The 18786-nt window shown below is 45.1% G+C and overlaps 1 protein-coding gene across 4 annotated transcripts in view; it reads right to left on the reverse strand.

The window, feature by feature from the left end:
- Positions 1–18786, reverse strand: part of Arnt2 (aryl hydrocarbon receptor nuclear translocator 2) — a 143627-nt gene that overhangs the window by 44931 nt on the left and 79910 nt on the right. For all 4 annotated transcript variants that reach the window (XM_036185984.1, XM_036185992.1, XM_036186000.1 and 1 more), the window contains exons 7-8: positions 13034–13099; positions 12649–12734 (exon numbers count right to left, since the gene is read on the reverse strand). In XM_036185984.1, the coding sequence (XP_036041877.1) occupies positions 12649–12734; positions 13034–13099 (152 nt within the window). The remainder of the gene's footprint in view (positions 1–12648; positions 12735–13033; positions 13100–18786) is intronic.

The raw sequence follows: 18786 nt of genomic DNA on the forward strand, positions 1-18786 counted from the left end.
ATTTTCTGGCCTCTATATCTAGTGGCTGTTCTGTTCTCTGACCCCAGATAAGTTTATTAGGGTGCACAGTATTTTGGGGAACAAAATATCACCACACTAACCTTCAGAAACGCTGGAATTCATGGACAGATAATCCCCTGCAGTATGTAGACTTCACGAGCCCCACCAGACTCCCAAACTGGAGATGAGAGTCACCCTCCCCTCTGGAGAATGAATGACTAATTAACGTCATTCAGTCATGTAAACGAATGAAGCCGCATAAACTACATTTCCACCCCCCACCCCCCAAAGCTGAGGACTGAACCCAGGGCCTTGCGCTTGCTAGGCAAGCGCTCTACCACTGAGCTAAATCCCCAACCCTACATTTTTTAAAAAAGGAAAAAGTACTAGAAGATAAGGCACTTGACTTTCAGCGAAAGGTCCAGGGCAGAAAGGGGGTACTGTTATTGGTTAATTTAAACCTTTAAACACATTAATGATGGGCTTATGAGTGGATTTTTCTCTGTCTAGCATGGTGTTCTGTATCTTCCAAATTTTTATTAATGAACATGTTCTGTGTTTTCATAATTTTCTAAAAAGACACAAAGTAATGTGGGTATGGTGGTGGTCAAGCATGTAACCTCAACACTTGGGAGGCTGAGGCAGAAAAAAATGTACATTTTGATTTTAAAAAGGCCAGCCCATGATGCTTTGGTCCTTAGGCTTCCCACTCTTGGGAAGTTTTACCGTGATGTCCTGTGCTCTCCAGCAACACAGAAATATAGGTGTGGCATAGTGATATCCAGACTTAGGAACCTGCCCTTTGGTTGGTTAGCAGAGGAGAGGTGACATGCCTCGTGGCAGCAGAGGTTTAACCCAAACATTAAACAGAGACATGGCATTCCCCTTCAAATGCATGGCTACGAAGCCGCAAGGTAGAGAAGCACCTCTACCTCTCGCTGGCTAGACTGGGCAGCTGCCAATGAGTATTCTGCTGTTAGATTTGGACTTGAAAAGCAAAACTCCATTCCAGGAAATGGGGATCTGCAAACATAGGGTCATCTTAACAACAGACATGGGGAGTCTGTTGGGTTCACTAGAATGAGGGTACAATGGCTGCCCAGTCTATACCTCAGCCTCTCCATCAAGAAAGCAAATTGAGGGAAACCCGAGGCCTCCTGGTTTCTGCCCACCATGTAATTGAGTTTGAATTATCATCCCAGTATGAGTGATGTGGTTTCTGCTGGGAACACAGTGGTCCTATCCCAAAGCTGAGGGGTTTCTGCTACTGTTTGTGGAATACTCATGGGAGTGCAATGAGCTTCACTAGCTGCTCCCTTCGCTCCTGCTTCTCAGCAGCTGTCCACCTGTCACCCATCATCTGCCCAAGGTGACACTAGAACTCCATCACCATGTTCTCCTTAGATGCTCTAGCTCCATGGGCACTCACAGTCCCTAGACATCAGGCTCTGCTCACCTCCTCTCCTGCAGTGGCCCCACAACCTATTCTGCTGTCTTCTCTCCACCACCACAGCACGAACTGTGTCAAACAGGACTGGCTCACCTCTCCCAAACCAACTGATGCCGAGACCGCCTCCTTCTGCTTAGCCCTGGGAATGATGCTTTTCTTACTGAAAGACCCCGACCTTGCCAGTTGACCTGCAGGTTCTGTGATCTGTCCTATTCCATGGTACCTCCTGCATCATGAAAACCCTCCCCAACAGTGGCCCCTCGTTTTTCCAGTGACCTACTTTCAAGCTCTCTTACCCTGGAGCTGCTTTAAGACAACTCCCTTATTATTGAGACTCAACAGTGTTCTTTTCTTTGCAAACACTTCCCAGCATCCACTTTCCAATCTCTCCTCTTGCCCTGGCTCTGGACACTGACCATGTGCATCTTGGCATAGCACTGCTTTGACGATGTTTGAATGTTTTAGTTTTACCACAGCCCTCTAGTGCCATTTGTGAAAATGGTGCCAGTGAGTGTCCTCTCAGGATCTGAGATGGTGACCCACTCATCAGAAGAAGGTGACTCTGAAGAAGTGTGTGTGTGTGTGTGTGTGTGTGTGTGTGTGTGTGTGTGTGTGTGTGTGAGCAAGGCCTTCCTGTGAGGAGAGTGCAATGACTTTCTGCTGCAGGGTATCGTGCTGCCAGTGTCTCCCTGCCTCTCCCTGCAGCTTCCTGGTCACTTACAAAGACCTTCTGGAAAGGCACTGTAAAATGTAATCTATGGCCGAGCACACAGAGTTGGCAACCACATCCATTGGAGATAATGATCTGAGCCCATTAGGTGAGCCTTGTGAAGTTACTCTCCATTTGTGATGACACAAATATCCATATTTAAAACAATGGTGACAGGATTCTCTTTGGATATTAGAGACATAGGTGGTCTTTGGGGGGCCTAATGATGAACCTATTGAAGGCCCAAACTGGCTTTAGGAAAGGATTTTTCAAGGAAAGTGGCCATCGGGCTTGGTACCAAAATAATTGGAAGGAAGATGTCCCTATGGACAGTGTATGTCTTCATGGCCATTAGTAATGGGCTTTATGGCTTGATGACCATTAGTAAAGGGCTTGAGCTCTGGGGTAACAAGGGGCATCCTGACTCAAGAATCTCGACCCTGTTGTTGATGGCAAAAGTCTGTGGCTCTCTGAAGTTTAGGAAACAATGTGTCACACTTATCATGTGATATGGATATGCATACCCTTATTTTACAGTGCCTTTGTTGGCATTTGGTTGGGGAATGTACACAACACATTAACATTGTGCATGGCACAGAGGCTCAACATATCAGTGTCCTATTTATGTCAAATATGATATGATATGTTGACATGCCATATCATATTTGCTTCTGTTGTGATAAACACCATGATCAAAAGCAACCTGGAGAGGAAAGAGTTGACCTGGACTGCAAGTCACCATCCATCATCAGGGGAAACCAAGGCAGGAACCTAGAGTATGGAACTGAAACAGAGGCCCTGGAGGAATGCTGCTTACTAGCTTGCTCCCTATGATTTGTTTAGCCCACTTTCTTATGCAACTAGGACCACCTCAGCTACGCAACCCTCCGCACTAGCAGAGGAGGTAAGGTCATTCTGGGGCTGAGCCAGCTCTCCCTGTGCTGATCTCTGCCTAGACACAGGGCTCAACTATGATTCAGAAGGACTTGAGAGCATCCTTCCTCAGGACAGGAGGCACACTGGCCTGTGATGCTGCCCCAGGCTCTCTGGCTGTGACATCCTGTAGGCACAAACACCAGGTAGGGGCCTGACCCTCTACTGCAGAGGAAGGAGAATCTGCTCTTACTCTTCAGAGTTCACCAGCTGATGGGGAGAACAGACTCAGCTCATCCCTACTGCCATGTGCTTACCAGTGTTGCAGAGGACAGAGCGGTGCCTGGAGGAAGGCCGCAGGGCCACCGCTAGGTGCCAGAGTGGGTGGAGAGAAGTCAGGGGGAGTGCCTCCTGGCAAGAACTGCAAAGTGGCTCTTAATAGGAACAGGATCATTCCAGCTCTTCTAACAGGACTTAGTGGTTCCCCAATCAGCTTCACAAGCTCATTTCACCCCATATTAAATTACCTCGTCCTCCTTGGATAGCCTCTTCCCTCCTGCCAGCCAGAAATAAATCTGGAGAGTATAAACAATGCAAATGAGATGGAACTGGAAACTGATGTTGGGGAGGGAAGTCCGCACCGGCCAGGGAGGCTTCTTCATTCCTCACCAAAGATTACAGGAACCCAGCGCAGACACGTGCAGAGCGGGGCTGTTTTTCAGTCTCTCTGGAAAGAGCTTGTCCTTGGCCTTCACCTCCTCTTGTGAATTAAGACATATTTTTAAATTTCACAAAAACAAAAGGCCGAAGGGGAACAACTGTCTCCTGGCTGTAAGCGATTCAGGGCACTTGCTCATGGGCATACCGCCAAAGCCTTCCCCGAGGACCATTTGTAAATTTTAGGGAAAAAAAATTACTTTTGCAAAAACACATTTGGGAAACAGTCTCAATAAAGATAAAGAGGTTTCATCACTGTAGGCTTCTCAGAGACTGCATCACGCTGTGCCAACAAGTACCATTTGCCAGGAGAGAGATGCAGAACGTGACGTTTCCCAGTGGATTTCATGGAATCCTTTTGTTGTGGTCTAGGGACTTTTATGTTAGTAGATATTTTGAAAAACTGTTGACTTGCGGGTATTTTGTATTTTGGGGATCTTACTTGGTAATCTTGAAAGTGGATTTTCCATTTTGCAAAGAGAAGCTATGGGTGTAAGTGGTGCTTTTGTACCTACCTGCCTGTCCCTCCCAAATTACAATGAAAGGTGCCGGAGCCTAACACAGGGAGAAGAATATCTCAGTGCTGGACCCTGAAGGTTAGCAAGGGTAGGTTATTTTGGGATGCATGGACCAGGCAAGATGGGGTTGAGGAAGGATACAACATAGCTTAGTCTCTGTAAGTACCTGCAGATGGAGTGGAAGATTTGCATCAGAGCAGTTAAAAACTCAGAGTTACCTTGGCTTGAGATGAGCCCAGAAGAGGGCAAGTCCCAGGGAAGAGCTTGGGACTCTAGGAAACTGCATGGCCAAAGATTTCTAAGATTCTCCCTGGGGCTATTTGTGACTTGTAACCTGCCACCCCTGCCACAGCCTTGGAACAAACAAGTGAAGCTTGGTTCTGGTATTCCTACAACTGCTGCCAAGCCAAACGTCTGTCCTTGTCAAGGATACTCAGCTGTCAGAATGGACCATCGTACAATAACCTATCTATGGCAAGTCCCATGGAAACCAGAGGCATGTGAAAAGGAGCACATCAAGGTAAGGAACCAGAGCAAACATTTCCACTTGCTTGATGAAAGAGGCAGGGAAATCTAGAGTCAATCCCCTGGGGATCTGGAGGATGCGATGTTTGCAGAAAGACACCAACTTCATCAGTAAAGACTGAGTTTGGATGAAAAGCACACCTGTCACATTAAAAAAATGAAAACAAAAAACAAAAATGGTAGCTATGAATAGAAGATTAGACCAAAAAATTCTAAAAAAATTAATATGAGTAACAAAATTTTAAGTTGAGGCCAAATAAGACCTAGCAAATGGGCACAGGTTTTGAGGCATGGACAGAGCCGCTGAGACACAGTGGTGACTCTGGAGCCTGCAGGACACTTCTTCACAGAGAGAGCCCAAGCATGCAGCACAGGCTGAATTGGCCTAGTCATTAAAATGAGCAAAAACAACCTCACGAGAGTATCTGAACAAAAATTTGAGTCCAAGGACATCGGGAAATGATCTACATGTGTTATAATGGCAAAGGGGAGATTCTGAAAGCAAAAACAAGGCAGACTTAGCCAACTGTACATCAGAAGGTAGAAGCTAACTGCTGAAGATGCTGGGGAAATGTCCCCACGGAAACCCTGTGACCTCGAGAATTCTCTTTGCAACTGCACAGGACAGTGGGAAAATCCTCAAATGGGAAGGACTCAGGAGTGTGGTACCTGCTCACCCTTCCAGATGCAAACTATTTGGAGACTTATCTTGGCATGGTGGAATGGGTCAACTAATGTCAGAGTTCTGGTGTAGGGAAAGAGAGGGTGGACAACAAAACCAATGAGGTCTTTGTAGTACCTGGCCGACTGCAGATAACAAGCAAGAGGTAGAAGAGAGATGACAGAAGGTAGGTGAGGGTTTTGATAGATGATAATAGGTTTGCGAGATGAATAGATAGAGATGACAGCTGATAGATTTGATAGATAGGCTGGTGACAGACGAATGATAGGTGATAGATGATATTTTTTTAAAATGTACTTTATTCTTTAAGAACTTCACACATGTATACAAAGTATTTTGATTATATTCACCCCAAACTCCTCTTGGACTCCCCTCTCATATCCCCCTTCACATCTTCTTTTATCTTTCTTTTCACTAAATTTTTCTTTTTGAGACAGGACCTCACTGTATTACTCTGGCTGTCCTAGAACTCACAGAGATCCACCAGCCTCTGCCTCCTGATGACTGGAATTGAAGGTGTGCACCACCATGACCAGCCTCTTTCTTTTTTAAAGATAATCCACCACTGAGTCTAGTTTGTGTTGCCAACATGCACATGAGTGTGGAGCTACACAGATAGCAGTTTTGATAGATGATAGAAAAGATGGATGATAGATTTGACAGGCAGATGACAGATTTGAGATAAATCTGACAGACGACAGATGACAGACAGATAATGGCACATAAATAGATGCCATAATATAACAATGACCAAATAGTTGAAGTCCAAATTCTTGAAACTCACAAAGGGATCTGTACACTATCTGGAGTACAAGAAGCCAGTCAAGTCTAATAATGATGTGTAAGCACACACTTCCTGAGTGTGAGTGGTAGTTTTCCCACCTGCCTGTGTGGACCTTGCCCACTGCCACCCCTGCCCGGTGTAACCTGCTTTGTACCAGCTACCTCACATCTCCACATCAGCACAGCCATTATCCTCCTTCAGCTCCATTTTCTAGTCCTCACTCTGCCTTCAAGCAAGTTTGATCTAGTTCACAGAACACTCCTCAAAACCCTACACACAGAAAGCAGGGAAGGGTCCAAGCTCTCAGGATTAGCAATGCATCCCTGAGATCTGAAGCTACCCTGGTGCCTCACCCACACCCAGTCATAGCATCCCTTTCCTTCAGGGAGAAGGTTGATCACAACAGTGATCACCAAGATGACTGACTATACAGCCCGACCTTACTCCTTTACTAGCCAAGTGTGCTAGGTTAACTGCTTCACGATGCTGTCTTTATGTGTCTAGAAAGGGGGAAATGACAGTATCTGCACTTCATCATGGTTCTTGTGAAAATTAAATATATAAAGCAGGTCAAGAGCTTTTCACTGAGCCAACTCTCAATAGTCTCTTCCCAAGGAAGGGAGCAACTGTTAAGATCTCTCCTGCCTACATATTTTCCCTTGCTTGCAATATATTTGTTTTCCAGCAAAGTCCTTCTCCTTTACCCTCATGCTTCATCTCAGTGGCACTCTTTCTCTGCCTGTCAGGCTGGCATGCAGGACAGACAAGCTTGTCTTGACACATCCTGGCAGTTGTATTTGTAGTTTGGTTATGACCTGTGGCTTTGCATTTGTCCCCTCCACAGCATGGTAAGAAGGCACCTCAAGATGCCCAGGACCTCACAAAGAACCTAGTCTGTAGTGGCAGCTCAGAAAACATTTATGGAAGGAATAAGAAGAGCCATTCCCTCCTGCCTGAGAATGAAAAACCAGAAGACTGTGACCATCATTCTCCATCTCAGAAGCTAGCATGGTGGTTTTGATGTCTGGAGAGATCCTGAACATGCCACATATGGGCAGTGCAGGATGGCTGGGGGCTAGAGAGCATAAGGGTATAGCCATTGCCTGTGACTTAGTGGCCTCAATACCAACAAGCAACTTTCGGAAACTTTCACATGGTAAAAAAACAAACAGAACATTCAACAAGCAAACTGCCAGAAGCCCAGAGCTGTTGGAGATGAGCTCATGGCAGAGCCGAGCTGTTGGGTGAAGTATGAGCACTGGTCTGACCCCAGAGGCTTCTGGCCAGAACTGCAAAATAACCTCAAGCCTGTGGCATGCTGTGGCCACAGCTTACTGAAAGTCAGCAATGAAGTGAGAAAAAGACACCCACCTCATCAGCAAGGAAAGTGCCTAGTGCCAGCACAAGCTCTTTCCAGATCTAGATTGTCCCTACCTGGGGACAGACTTTGCCTCTCTTGTGCAGACATTCTGCTAGGTAACCAGGCATTCTACATGAACTCTTAGGTGGTAAGCCAGCCTCCCTCCACTTTAGAAATGACCACTGATCAAAGATGAATCCTCTATGGCAAGAGGCAAGATGCTGGGTGGTGATGGTGGAAATAAATCACATTTCTGGAAATGTAGTGTCCTTCAGACTCTGAATACACCCCCAATGTACAGAATGTACCCTGTTATAAGTGGTTTTTGACAAACTAAACAACCACATGATGGGACAAAGGATCTCACTGCCTGTTGGTTCCACTCCAAATATCAGTATAGTGTAAAATGTTGTCAGGCTAATTAGGAAGGCTACTATATTACAGAAAGGGCTTCTGGAACACACCAGAATCTACTTTGAGGTCTGTATACCATGGACAGACAGTAAGAAGGAAGATTCATGAATGCAAGGCTAACCTACTGTTAGCCTAAGTGCATGTGTTATGAGTTGCTGTCAAGAAATCCATCCACAAAGCTCTGGATTGCACTACAAAGTCCATCCTGGCTCCTAATCTTTTTTTGAGGTTGGCTTTTGATATTGATAGTGACTTTAGTTAGATGTCATAAATCTTTTCCATAACTTAGTCATTGTTTATGATTACAGAGCTGGAGCATGTGAGCAAGCAGGGCCAGTATTGTAACTAATAGTCTCTTACAGTGAGCTGTTTGTTAATCTAGTACCCCAATTCCATGACCTTAGGAAGGGGTAAAAGAGTAATTACTTCATTTTAGCCACTCATCTAGGCCACACAACTGTCTTTAACTGTCTCAAAAGAGAATTCTATAAATTTAGAAACTCTGGCAAGAATTTCCTTCACACATACATCCCTCTAGAGTCACAATTTTTCTTTTTTTAACAAGAGCCCTTCTTTTTTTCACCATCCACTCATCCTTCTACACACTCATCTACTCATCCATCCATGCACCCATCCATGCATCCATGCATCTATCCATCCTCCCATCCATCCACCCACCCATCCACCCATCTATGCATACATCCACTAATCTAGTCTTCATGAATATAATGTTTTCTGAGTCTGAATGATATATGAGGATGAGAAGATGAACAGAACAAATGCCCTTGGGCCTTGCAGGATGCCAGCAGTAAGACATAATTGGTGTTATATGTGCTAAGAATGCAGCCATTAATCAAGAATCAGTATTGGCAGCCACAGAACAAGGCAGCAGGGGCAGCTAAGTCCCCTGTAGGCGTGCATGAGTCATGCACGATACAGGAAGATGGCCTTCTTCTCCAGAACCTCTGACTTTACAGAAACACCCAGTAGAAGAAGAGCAGACCAGAAGGGCAGACAATGACATACTTTCACGCAATCTGATCATCTCGGATACCTCCTTTGAAACTTCAGATTGATGTCTCAAAACATCCTTTTCTCTGATTATTAAAGTTAGGTAAAACTTTGAGGAAATGCCGACATGAAGAAAAAGCTCCAACAATCCATACACCGAAATAAGTGATTAATATTCCAGTTTTAACATATGTTTTATTCATTTATAATTTAAAAATCAAGATGTATGTGTTGTAGCCACTTAAAAATAATTCTTCACACTTTATTTTGTTCTCAAACATCCTTGAATAGCACATCTTTCATTAGTATTTGTCCAATGTGCTAGTGTGTATAGATTCAACTGAATTTTAGCCAGTTCTCTACCAGTGACATTTAGGTTCATTTGGCGCTTTCACAATTGTTAAACTGTGTGAAAGCACACAATATACAGACATTTCTAGTCAATTTGTTAGAATAAATTTCCACAAATCTGAGTGCTGTATCATGAGTTGCACACTGTCAAATGTTTGATACATAGTGCTCAGTTATTCTACTCAAACTTTGTACTAATTCACATTCCTAACAGCACTGTAAAACATTCCTTTTCTTTACTAACACTGTGCATCATTGGCCATTTCTCTCTTTAATCCATTAGGATGTAAGAGAAAATGGTATCAAATTGTTTTAATGTGCAGTTCTGGTTAACCGTGAAAACTTTTTTTTTTCATAGCTTAATGTGTTTATCTTGCATTTTTAATGCCCTTTCATGCCCTTGGCTCACTTGTCTCTTCTGTAACGTTCCTCTTTTGCTCCAAGTTGTGCCTTCTGGAACTATCCTGAGACTAATTCCTCCTTCATATGACACCCCCTCAAATACTTGAAGACAGCAATCATGTCTCATTTTTCTCTAAGTGAAACACCCTGGCTCTTTCAACCATTCCTTAAGTGGCAGTTTCAAGGACCAGTATTTAAGATGAAGAATAAGCCTTCCTGCCCCCACCCAACAGCTTTGAGACACACGCAGCTCCAGGGGAACTCATCCTCTCCATGCCACCTCTGCCTGCTTCTTGGGCCACAGCCTCTTTTCTCACACAGAGGCTGAGTGAGTTTTACCATACTCATAGCATTACTCATGTGAGATCATGGGCCTGGAGCCCCAATAAAGGGGCAGAAAAGCATAATATTGAGTCCAGAAGCATATGAGGAATTTGCCTGGTATAGTAAGAATGATAAACTTAAGCGAAGAAAGACTCACTAGGAATCAAGGCATCCCCTTGGCATGGATCTCAAGAAGAAGGCTTTGGAGTATTGATGAAGCCTGGGTATGGGCCTTCTTCAGGGCAACTCTCCTAACCTCAGAGCTGGCTTAGGGACTCTTCTATCCCCAAGGACGATTGCTTTATAATAATTTTCTATCACCTCTACATATGCAGTCTCCCCCATTTACCTGAGCACTCCTAGAAGAATGGCCTGGGGTTTGTAGCACTGAGAGACGTGCTAAACAATGGTCATACACAGGCCAGCATATACTGGATAGTGGAGACACTGTTGCCTGTCTCCCTCCAAGCGCCACGGTCTCTGGCTCTTATTTTCATCTTGTGGGACAATCTCCTACTACAAACCTGCTTTCTCAAGTACTATCTGATGCTCCCATGAAGAACAGCAGACAGGAGCAGCCATGCCATTTACAAAAGGCCTCATACTATCACCACACTGCTCCTCCTAACACTTCAGCTGCTGGGAACTATTTGTACTCCTGGGGTCTGCCTGGTTCTGTAGCACTATCAGAACTATGAGTGAGTGGATCTCCTAAGCTGAGGGCTGGATGCCTTCTGAATCTCTGCCCTTGAGTCTGGCTCAGGCCTTTAGGAAACAACATATTGATAGTTTTATAAATTGTACTTTCTGTACTTTAATGATGTCTCTTAGGGGCCAGGAGAGATGGTACAGTGATTAAGGGCATTGGCTGCTCATGTAGAGGATCTTCATTGGATTCCCAACATGGTGGCTCAAAAAAAAAAAAAATAATAAAATAAAAGGGAGAGAGATTTAAGCTCTTAGGTTCCAGGTGTCAGTTCTCTCCCCAGATGATACCCTCTGCCATAATCTGACACACAGCCAAATATCCTTGTCAAGTGCAGCCCCTTAGCCCTGAAGTCTCCACCCTTACAAATGTAAGAAAGAAACCTCTTTTCATTGTAAATTACCCAGTCTATACTATTTTGTGATAGCAACCCAAGATAATGCTTTAAGTAGAAAAAAAATTCTTTTCAACTGTCAGGTTGTGTGTGCGTGTGCATGTGCATGTGCGTGTGTGTGTGTGTGTGTGTGTGTGTGTGTGTGTGTGTGTGTGTGTACTTGTGAATATATGTGTATACATACACAAAAAGTCAGTGTGGACTGTTGAGATCATAGAGTTTTGAAATGCAGGCACTTCGGCTCTTTCCATAGCACTGTTGTGGTTGTTCTAATTATGTCTGACATGGCAAACACTCAACAGTCATTATTGTTATGATCATGTGGTATATTTCAGAACTCCAGAAAGGTGCTGATGATATTTGTGGACATAGAAGACTCATTCTTTGTAAAACCTGAAACAGTATGGAGAAATTATCTTACTTCCAGACAACCTATGGGATGGAGGAAAATCGACATGCCAGGTCAGAGGTACAATCTGCTGGGTAAAGAGCAGCAAAGTGTCACTCTACCTATAAAGGAGGCAGTGTCGGACAGTCAGTGAAAAAAGGATCACTGTAGATCCCTGCAGTGCCAGAGAAGGCTCTTGTACAATCCCTCCCAAGAGAAAAGTCCAATTCACAGTGAGCATAATCCACAGTTCACTGCCCAGTAGAAGCGATGTCATAAAGTTCAAGCCACTTTATCTTACAGTTCCTTATTTTCATTTGCCTGCCAATGGCCAGCATACTAGAAACTATGTTTATTTATTCCAAGCACTAGACTGGCTATTGATGTATATTCTTTAACTGTATTATGGCCACAGTCTTTGTGTTCTCTTCTTTGTGGGATTACTATGCCACACAGCATTATTTACTATGTATAGATATATGACATTTTATCACCTACAGTGTATGTTCAGGTTGTTTTAACTCTTTGTCCATTATGAATAAACATTTGTATTCAAATTTCTTTGTAGACCTAGATCTTCAATTCTTTTGACTTGATATCTAGGAGTCAAATTGTGAAGTCAGATAGCAACTGCATGCTTAACATTTTGAGACAGTTTTTCCAAGGGCTATGCTACTTCACACTCACACCAGAAAGATATGATGGTTTCATGTCTCCTTTCCCTTGTCAATGCTTGTTATCATCTATTACCTCATTGTGATTTTGATGTGTGCGTCTATGGGAACACGGCTGAAACTATCATTTCAAATCTGCACACTGTCTCTCTTCAGAGGTTGATTATGCGAAGGCTCCACTCGTTCCCCTTTTTAGAAACCTATTTCAGATAGTGGAGCTTTCTATAGTATCAAAAATGACATTCTATCCACAAAGAAAAACAACACTACTTTCCTGGTTTTTCTTCAAGAACACTTTTAACCCAGTATTACAGTTGGAGGTGAAGACATCTGCCTTCTTGGAAATATATCATCAGCTCTGCTCACCTGCTGGTGGCCAAGCCTTGATGTAACCTGTGCAGTGGACCACGGCGTACTGGGCTTCTCCTTCTTTCACAGGGCCAAGGCCATTCCTGAGATAGGACATACATGAAGCTGCCTTCATTACATGGGAACAAGGCAAGATGTGGACAACTCCTTTGGTGTCTAAGCTGCCTGATCTCTTGTTTCCTTTCTGTTTCTAAATCTTGATTTCCTACCACCCTGACTCCCATCCTCCAACAGGGCCTGAACGTCACACATGAACACCCAATTCTTATAGTGCCACCCTGACACAGACCCTCCTGGTCCTCTATACTTAGCCCCTCTTCAAGCTGAACTGTTCCCATCTACTCGCATACTCCCCAAGTACATCATCGAAAGGGATGCTCACCTGAACCTTTTCCGCATGGTGGTTATTCTGTTCAAAGGCAAGTGGTCTAAGGGAGCATTTCCGCACCTAAGAGTCAACACATGTGTTAGAACCAACGGGAATGCAGTAAATACACGAAATTGATGGTGCTGCTGAGACAAGGGGAACCCACCTCACCCTGAAGCATTAGGAGAGCATTAAGTGCTGTTAAAATCACCACTAGTGTAAACTCTTTGTGTGTGTTCAAGTGTGTGCAGGTGCACATGTGTGTGGGGTGCAGGTGCATGTGTATGTACATATGTGGAGATCACAGGATACCTCAGGTGCCATTCCATCTTTTCTTTTGAGACAGTGTCACTCACTGGCATGCAGCCTACCAGGGTTTTGCATCTCTGACACTAGGATTACTAAAGTGTGCCACCATACCCAGTTTTGTTTTGTTTTTTTCACATGGACTCTGGAGATCAAACCCAGGTCTTACAAGGCATGTACTTGATTGACTGAGCCTATTATCAACAAATATGATGATTTCTTTAATTTGCGAACACTCTTTCTGACATTCACTTTCTTATGAATAAAGTTGTCGAGACATGGACGGGGCAATTGAAGTTTTTCACCCACGGCCATAGGACTTCTTCTTGCATCGCTGACTATCTTGAACAAAAGGAATATTAGTCCAACAGCCAGTCAGAGCACCCTTATGTGTGCACTGGCTGCTCTAAACACTTCATAGACACCTTGTAAAAACCACTCTGGGGGATGTGGCCCTAGCCAGAGCTATTTGAAATAGTTCCTTATAGGAATTTTTAACTGTTAAAAACCTGGGTGAACTCTAGATGACTTTATAGCTATTTCTACCTAAGCCGGGAGGGGAGCACTTCTGATCACTAAAAGGACTGGAACTAGAGGGGTTAGCCTGTGACGGGGGCGGGGGGGGGCAAACATTAGCCTGCATTGCATGCACCAATTGCTAAGACTGATGTGAATACCCTTTTTGGCTACCTAAGCAGACTCTTCAGGCCACTTTGTGAGCCGGGGGGGGGGGGGGGGGGGGGGGGGGGGGGCGGGGAACACAACACATTCGCCTGTGCTGCCTCTTTTGCTATTCCATCAAGTCCAGAGAGCAGCTTTTCTGGAGCAGTCTTTTCTTAACTACCTTTTTGCTGTTGTTGCCATCTAATTACTTTTTTATTATTACAGTTTGACCTGGTAACATGCAAAAATATTAGAGAAGAACAATGGCGAAGGCAGAGGCAGGAGAGCAGCACTGCCCGCCACAGCTAAGCCCCCCCCCCCCCCCCCCCCCCCCCCCCCCCCGCTGAGCTGCGTAAGCGGAGGCGGGATGGTCAGCAGATAGACAGTGATGGTTAGAAGCCTGCAGAGTCGCACAGAGACTGTGGGCCTTGTTGTTGGAAAAATTTTATGGTAGTCAAGCTTTTAAGGTTGAGAGTCTCAGCACCACATGCCTGGGAGATGTAGCACTTGCTGTCATCAAAGGCTGACGAATACACGATACCAAGATTGCCTGGAAACCGTAATGCCAACTGTGGCTGAGAGCTGAGGAATCTCAATATTACAGACCAGCACATGAGCTTTAACACCAGCAGGGCTAAGGATCCTTTTACCCAAGGCCTGCACAAAAGCCATAACACTAGAAGATGCCTCCATGGCTGCTCCTGCCCGCCACCACATGCTGCTGTCAAGCACCAAGTGATAGAGAAGTTACCTAGGACCAGCACTTGTAAAACTTCTCCCCTACTCTCACTTTCTATTCCCCCACCCCCATGCCCTGAAGGGTAACCCTGCTATTAAGCAGATGGATCTCAACTGGTATATATGTTTACTCAGAAGTCCCATGGATAATATCCTTCCAAAGGGCAGAAGTGGGCTTGCCTGCTTTTGACTTGTGGTTGCCATCAGGAGGAGAGTTTGGCCAATTTCTAACATGCATGAGAACCATCTCACAATCCCTTAGTACTGGAGAGTTGCAGAAAGACAAAGGGAAAAGCCTAGCTATCCTCGGTCCCACAGATCATGTCAGTGGAGCCGGTGGCTTTGTGGGAAGGAGGAGGGTGATGACGGCAGCAGCGTCTGTTCAGGCCTGGGCAGAGACACCAACTCAAAACAGATGCTGACAGCTGAACCAACAGTAGCATCTTCCCAGGCTGGAGCACCACATTGTGGATACCCCTCCCCTGCCAGGGCTGGCTCTAGGAACCACCACACTGCTGGAAGCCTGCTGATGGCAAGAGAGACAGTGGAGATAAGGGACCCACAGGCAGAGAATCAGGTCTGCCTGTAGGCCCCTCTAGGGGACCCTGGGGATGAAGCACTCTCCACAATGGCAGGACCTCCCCGATCACTTCTTAATGATTCTCTCAGCATCGCAGGCATCAACCATCTAGGCTCTGGCCACCACTTGGCAGGCCTATTTGCTAAGTGCATTTCCATTTCCCAACTACATGACAAGTGCCAGCCTGGATGTCTTCATTTGCAACATATAAAAAAAAAAAAAAAAAGTCCAATCATGTTCTGAGACCTTGTCGAGCTGTCAGTACTGGAGTCGTCGTTTTCATAGCAGGATCAGTCTGTGACACTGCCACCCAGGGATGCCAACAGGGCTCTCTGCCCCTTCCTGGCAGACTGCGCCCAGCGTCCTGAGGAAGCTGTGTTGCTTTGTTGGTGATGTCATGCTCTAGGCAGGACAAAGTGCTGCACATCTCTCATGCCAGTCCAGGTAGCACGGGCTCATACCCTCATGAGCAACTCTGAGTACCTGGACTGGAGGTGTGCCTGGGCTTGGAGAGATGGAGCAATCTGGGCGGTGACAGTAACCCTCTACCTGCCAATAGAAACGGTGTGCTATGATGCCTCCAAGCACTTCATTCATGCGGCTAATTAAGAATTTATATCAGTTGGGCTTACTAACCATCCCCAAGCTAGGTCAAGAGGCCCCTGCTGTGGCATTAGCTGATAATCATTTGTTTCTGGCTAGAGGCTGTGCACAAGTCCTGTGCCCAGCTCACTTGAAACACAAAGCAGGCAGCCAGTGAAACTCCATCCTAAGTCAGAGAGACCATTTATGCACCACTCGAGGGCCTTCTTGTCACCTTGTCAGGGCTTTCTGGAAGAGGTCCAGTATTCATCCTGGAGAGGAGCAGATGCAGGGAACATAACAGCTCTCTCACCAGACTCTAAAGCGGTGTTTTGTAAAAGGACCACCGAGGGGTGAGGAGCAGGCAACATTGGTGATATGACTTGTAGGTTTGTATCCCTCTCCCTCCTCCCCGCCTCTCTCTTCCCTCTCTCTCTCCTCTCTTCTTGTCTCTCTCTGAGTCTCTCTTTTTGTGTGTGTGTATATGTATACATGTATACAGGCACATGTGTTCAGATATACACACATTTGTGTGGACGACAGAGGACAGCCTTAGCTGTTTTTCCTCAAGTGTCATGCACTTGTTTTACTTAGACGTGGTCTCTCCCAAGGCAGCAAGCCCCAGGAGTCTGCCTGTCTCCACCTCCCCATGTAATCCCCAATGAGATTACAAGTGCACACACCATCATGCTGGACTATTTGTTTTCTTTTTTAAATAACAGAGCTACCTTCCAGCCAACAGAAAAAGATTTTGCTAAAACACACACAGATGATGTTGAATCAGGAAGAATAAATACTCAGTTTAAAGCATTTTATCCTTGGAGTATCATAGCACCCACAAGATGTGCAAGTATTAAGTAACCTCTAGCAGCGACAACCAAGTAAAATGACATTAGCCAGTGGCTCTGCTGTGCTTGGCTTGGGACGGGCAGCTCAGTAAGATCACACAGCCTGAAGGGGAGGAGACAAGGCTAATGGTGCAGGCAAGGCTGTGCTAAACCAGGATGGATGCAGAATCCCACACTGGTCAGGAGAGCTGTTTGCAGATAGCCCTAGAACAAACAAGTGCATTCCAGGGTGGGCTGGGCGGAAGACTGAGTCTGTCTTGCTTGCCTGCCTGTAGTTCCAGCTGCTGCTTCTCACTCTGAGGAGTAGCCTTAAAGCCTCAGATCTTGCATCTGGGACTCAGTAGTGGCATTTCAGATACTTCCTTAGCCCCCTCTGGTTCCCTCCCATCTGCCTGGATGCTCAACTCAGCTTTCCACCATTGGAGGAGCTGGGCCCCAAGTGCTGTCCTGTCTCTGTTGCCTTCTGGTGTCTGTCTCCCAGTTTAGCTGCCATCTCAACATGGGTCCCTGAGTCCATCTTCAGTCCTAGCATTTCCTCTGGGTTCTGGAGTTATACACTCAATTCACCCCTCATCCTTCCCATTGAGTTGTCTGGTTGGCACCTCAGTCTAGAAAGGATGACTACTCCCCTTTTCCCTGAAGGAGCTCCCAGCCATCTTTCCCATCTTAGTAATGGCACCCCATTTCCTCAACAGGACAGGACATAGTCTCATATCTGACCTATCTCATTATTTTATACTCTACCTGTGGCTGGCTGCATGTGCTATTAGATATCTGCAAGATATATATTATATATCTCATTCCTTATTATCACCTTAATGATGCAAAATGCTGCCTTGGCCTTTCTTTTCCTCCACAAAGAACCAAAGGAATTTCCCCTCTCTCTTTTTCTCTCTCTTTCCCTTTCAGATTTTGCTGATGGTGAGGAGTCATGGATCCAATCTTCCATGACTTTAAGCAATAACTATATACAAAACATTCTATTGAAAGTCAAGGAGGTGCAAAGAGTCATAAACCATCTGGGCAAAGGTGGCTCAAGCTTGTAACCCCTCAGGAAGCTGAGGCAGGAGGATCAAGAGTGGGTGCTAGACTGGGCTACATAAGTGGCCATCTCAAAAAAGAAAAAATCAAAGATGTAAAAACCAGTCTCTGTCCTTAGGATGATATAATTGAAGCATGAAACCAAACCATTTACATTTTAAATACAAATCAACGGGGCTTGGAAAATGGCTTAGTCAGTAGAGTGTTGGCCTAGCATAAAGGAAGTCCTGGAACTCCTATGCTATATAAACCAAGCATGGTGGCCCCCTTGTCTTAGCACTTAGGAAGTGAATACAGGAAGATCAGAACTTCAAAGTCATCTGCAGCTATATGAGTTTGATGCAAGCCTGGGACATATAAGACCATGCCTCAAAAACACAAAACAAGATCAAAACAAACAAAAAGTCTAATCAATAATAGTTGGGGACCAGTTTAAAAGGTGTGAGTTGTTACAGGAAATACAAGAATAATCTCGGGATCAGTGGTTTCAATACAAACCATATTGAGGAATACAGAATTTGGAGAGGCAAGACATGTAAAAGGCCTCGAAGGATGTTCAGGAGAAAAATACCAAGAGTACATAGGAGCAGGGTTATTACAGTGGATCATGGTTATTACATTGGGGCAGGGTTATTACAGTGGAGCAGGGTTATTACACTGATCAGGGTTATTACAGTGGAGCAGGGTTATTACATTGGGGCAGGGTTATTAGAGTAGAGCAGGTTTATTACACTAGGGCAGGGTTATTACAGTGGAGCAGGGTTATTACACTAGGGCAGGGTTATTAGAGTAGAGCAGGGTTATTACACTAGGGCAGGTTTATTACAGTGGAGCAGGGTTATTACACTGACCAAGGTTATTACACTGGGGCAGGTTTATTACAGTGGAGCAGGGTTATTACAGTGGAGCAGGGTTATTACACTGGAGCAGGTTTATTACACTGGGGCAGGGTTATTACAGTGGAGCAGGGTTATTACACTGGGTCAGGGTTATTACACTAGGGCAGGGTT

This window comes from Onychomys torridus, chromosome 1, assembly GCF_903995425.1.
Source record: "Onychomys torridus chromosome 1, mOncTor1.1, whole genome shotgun sequence".
NCBI lineage: Eukaryota > Metazoa > Chordata > Mammalia > Rodentia > Cricetidae > Onychomys > Onychomys torridus.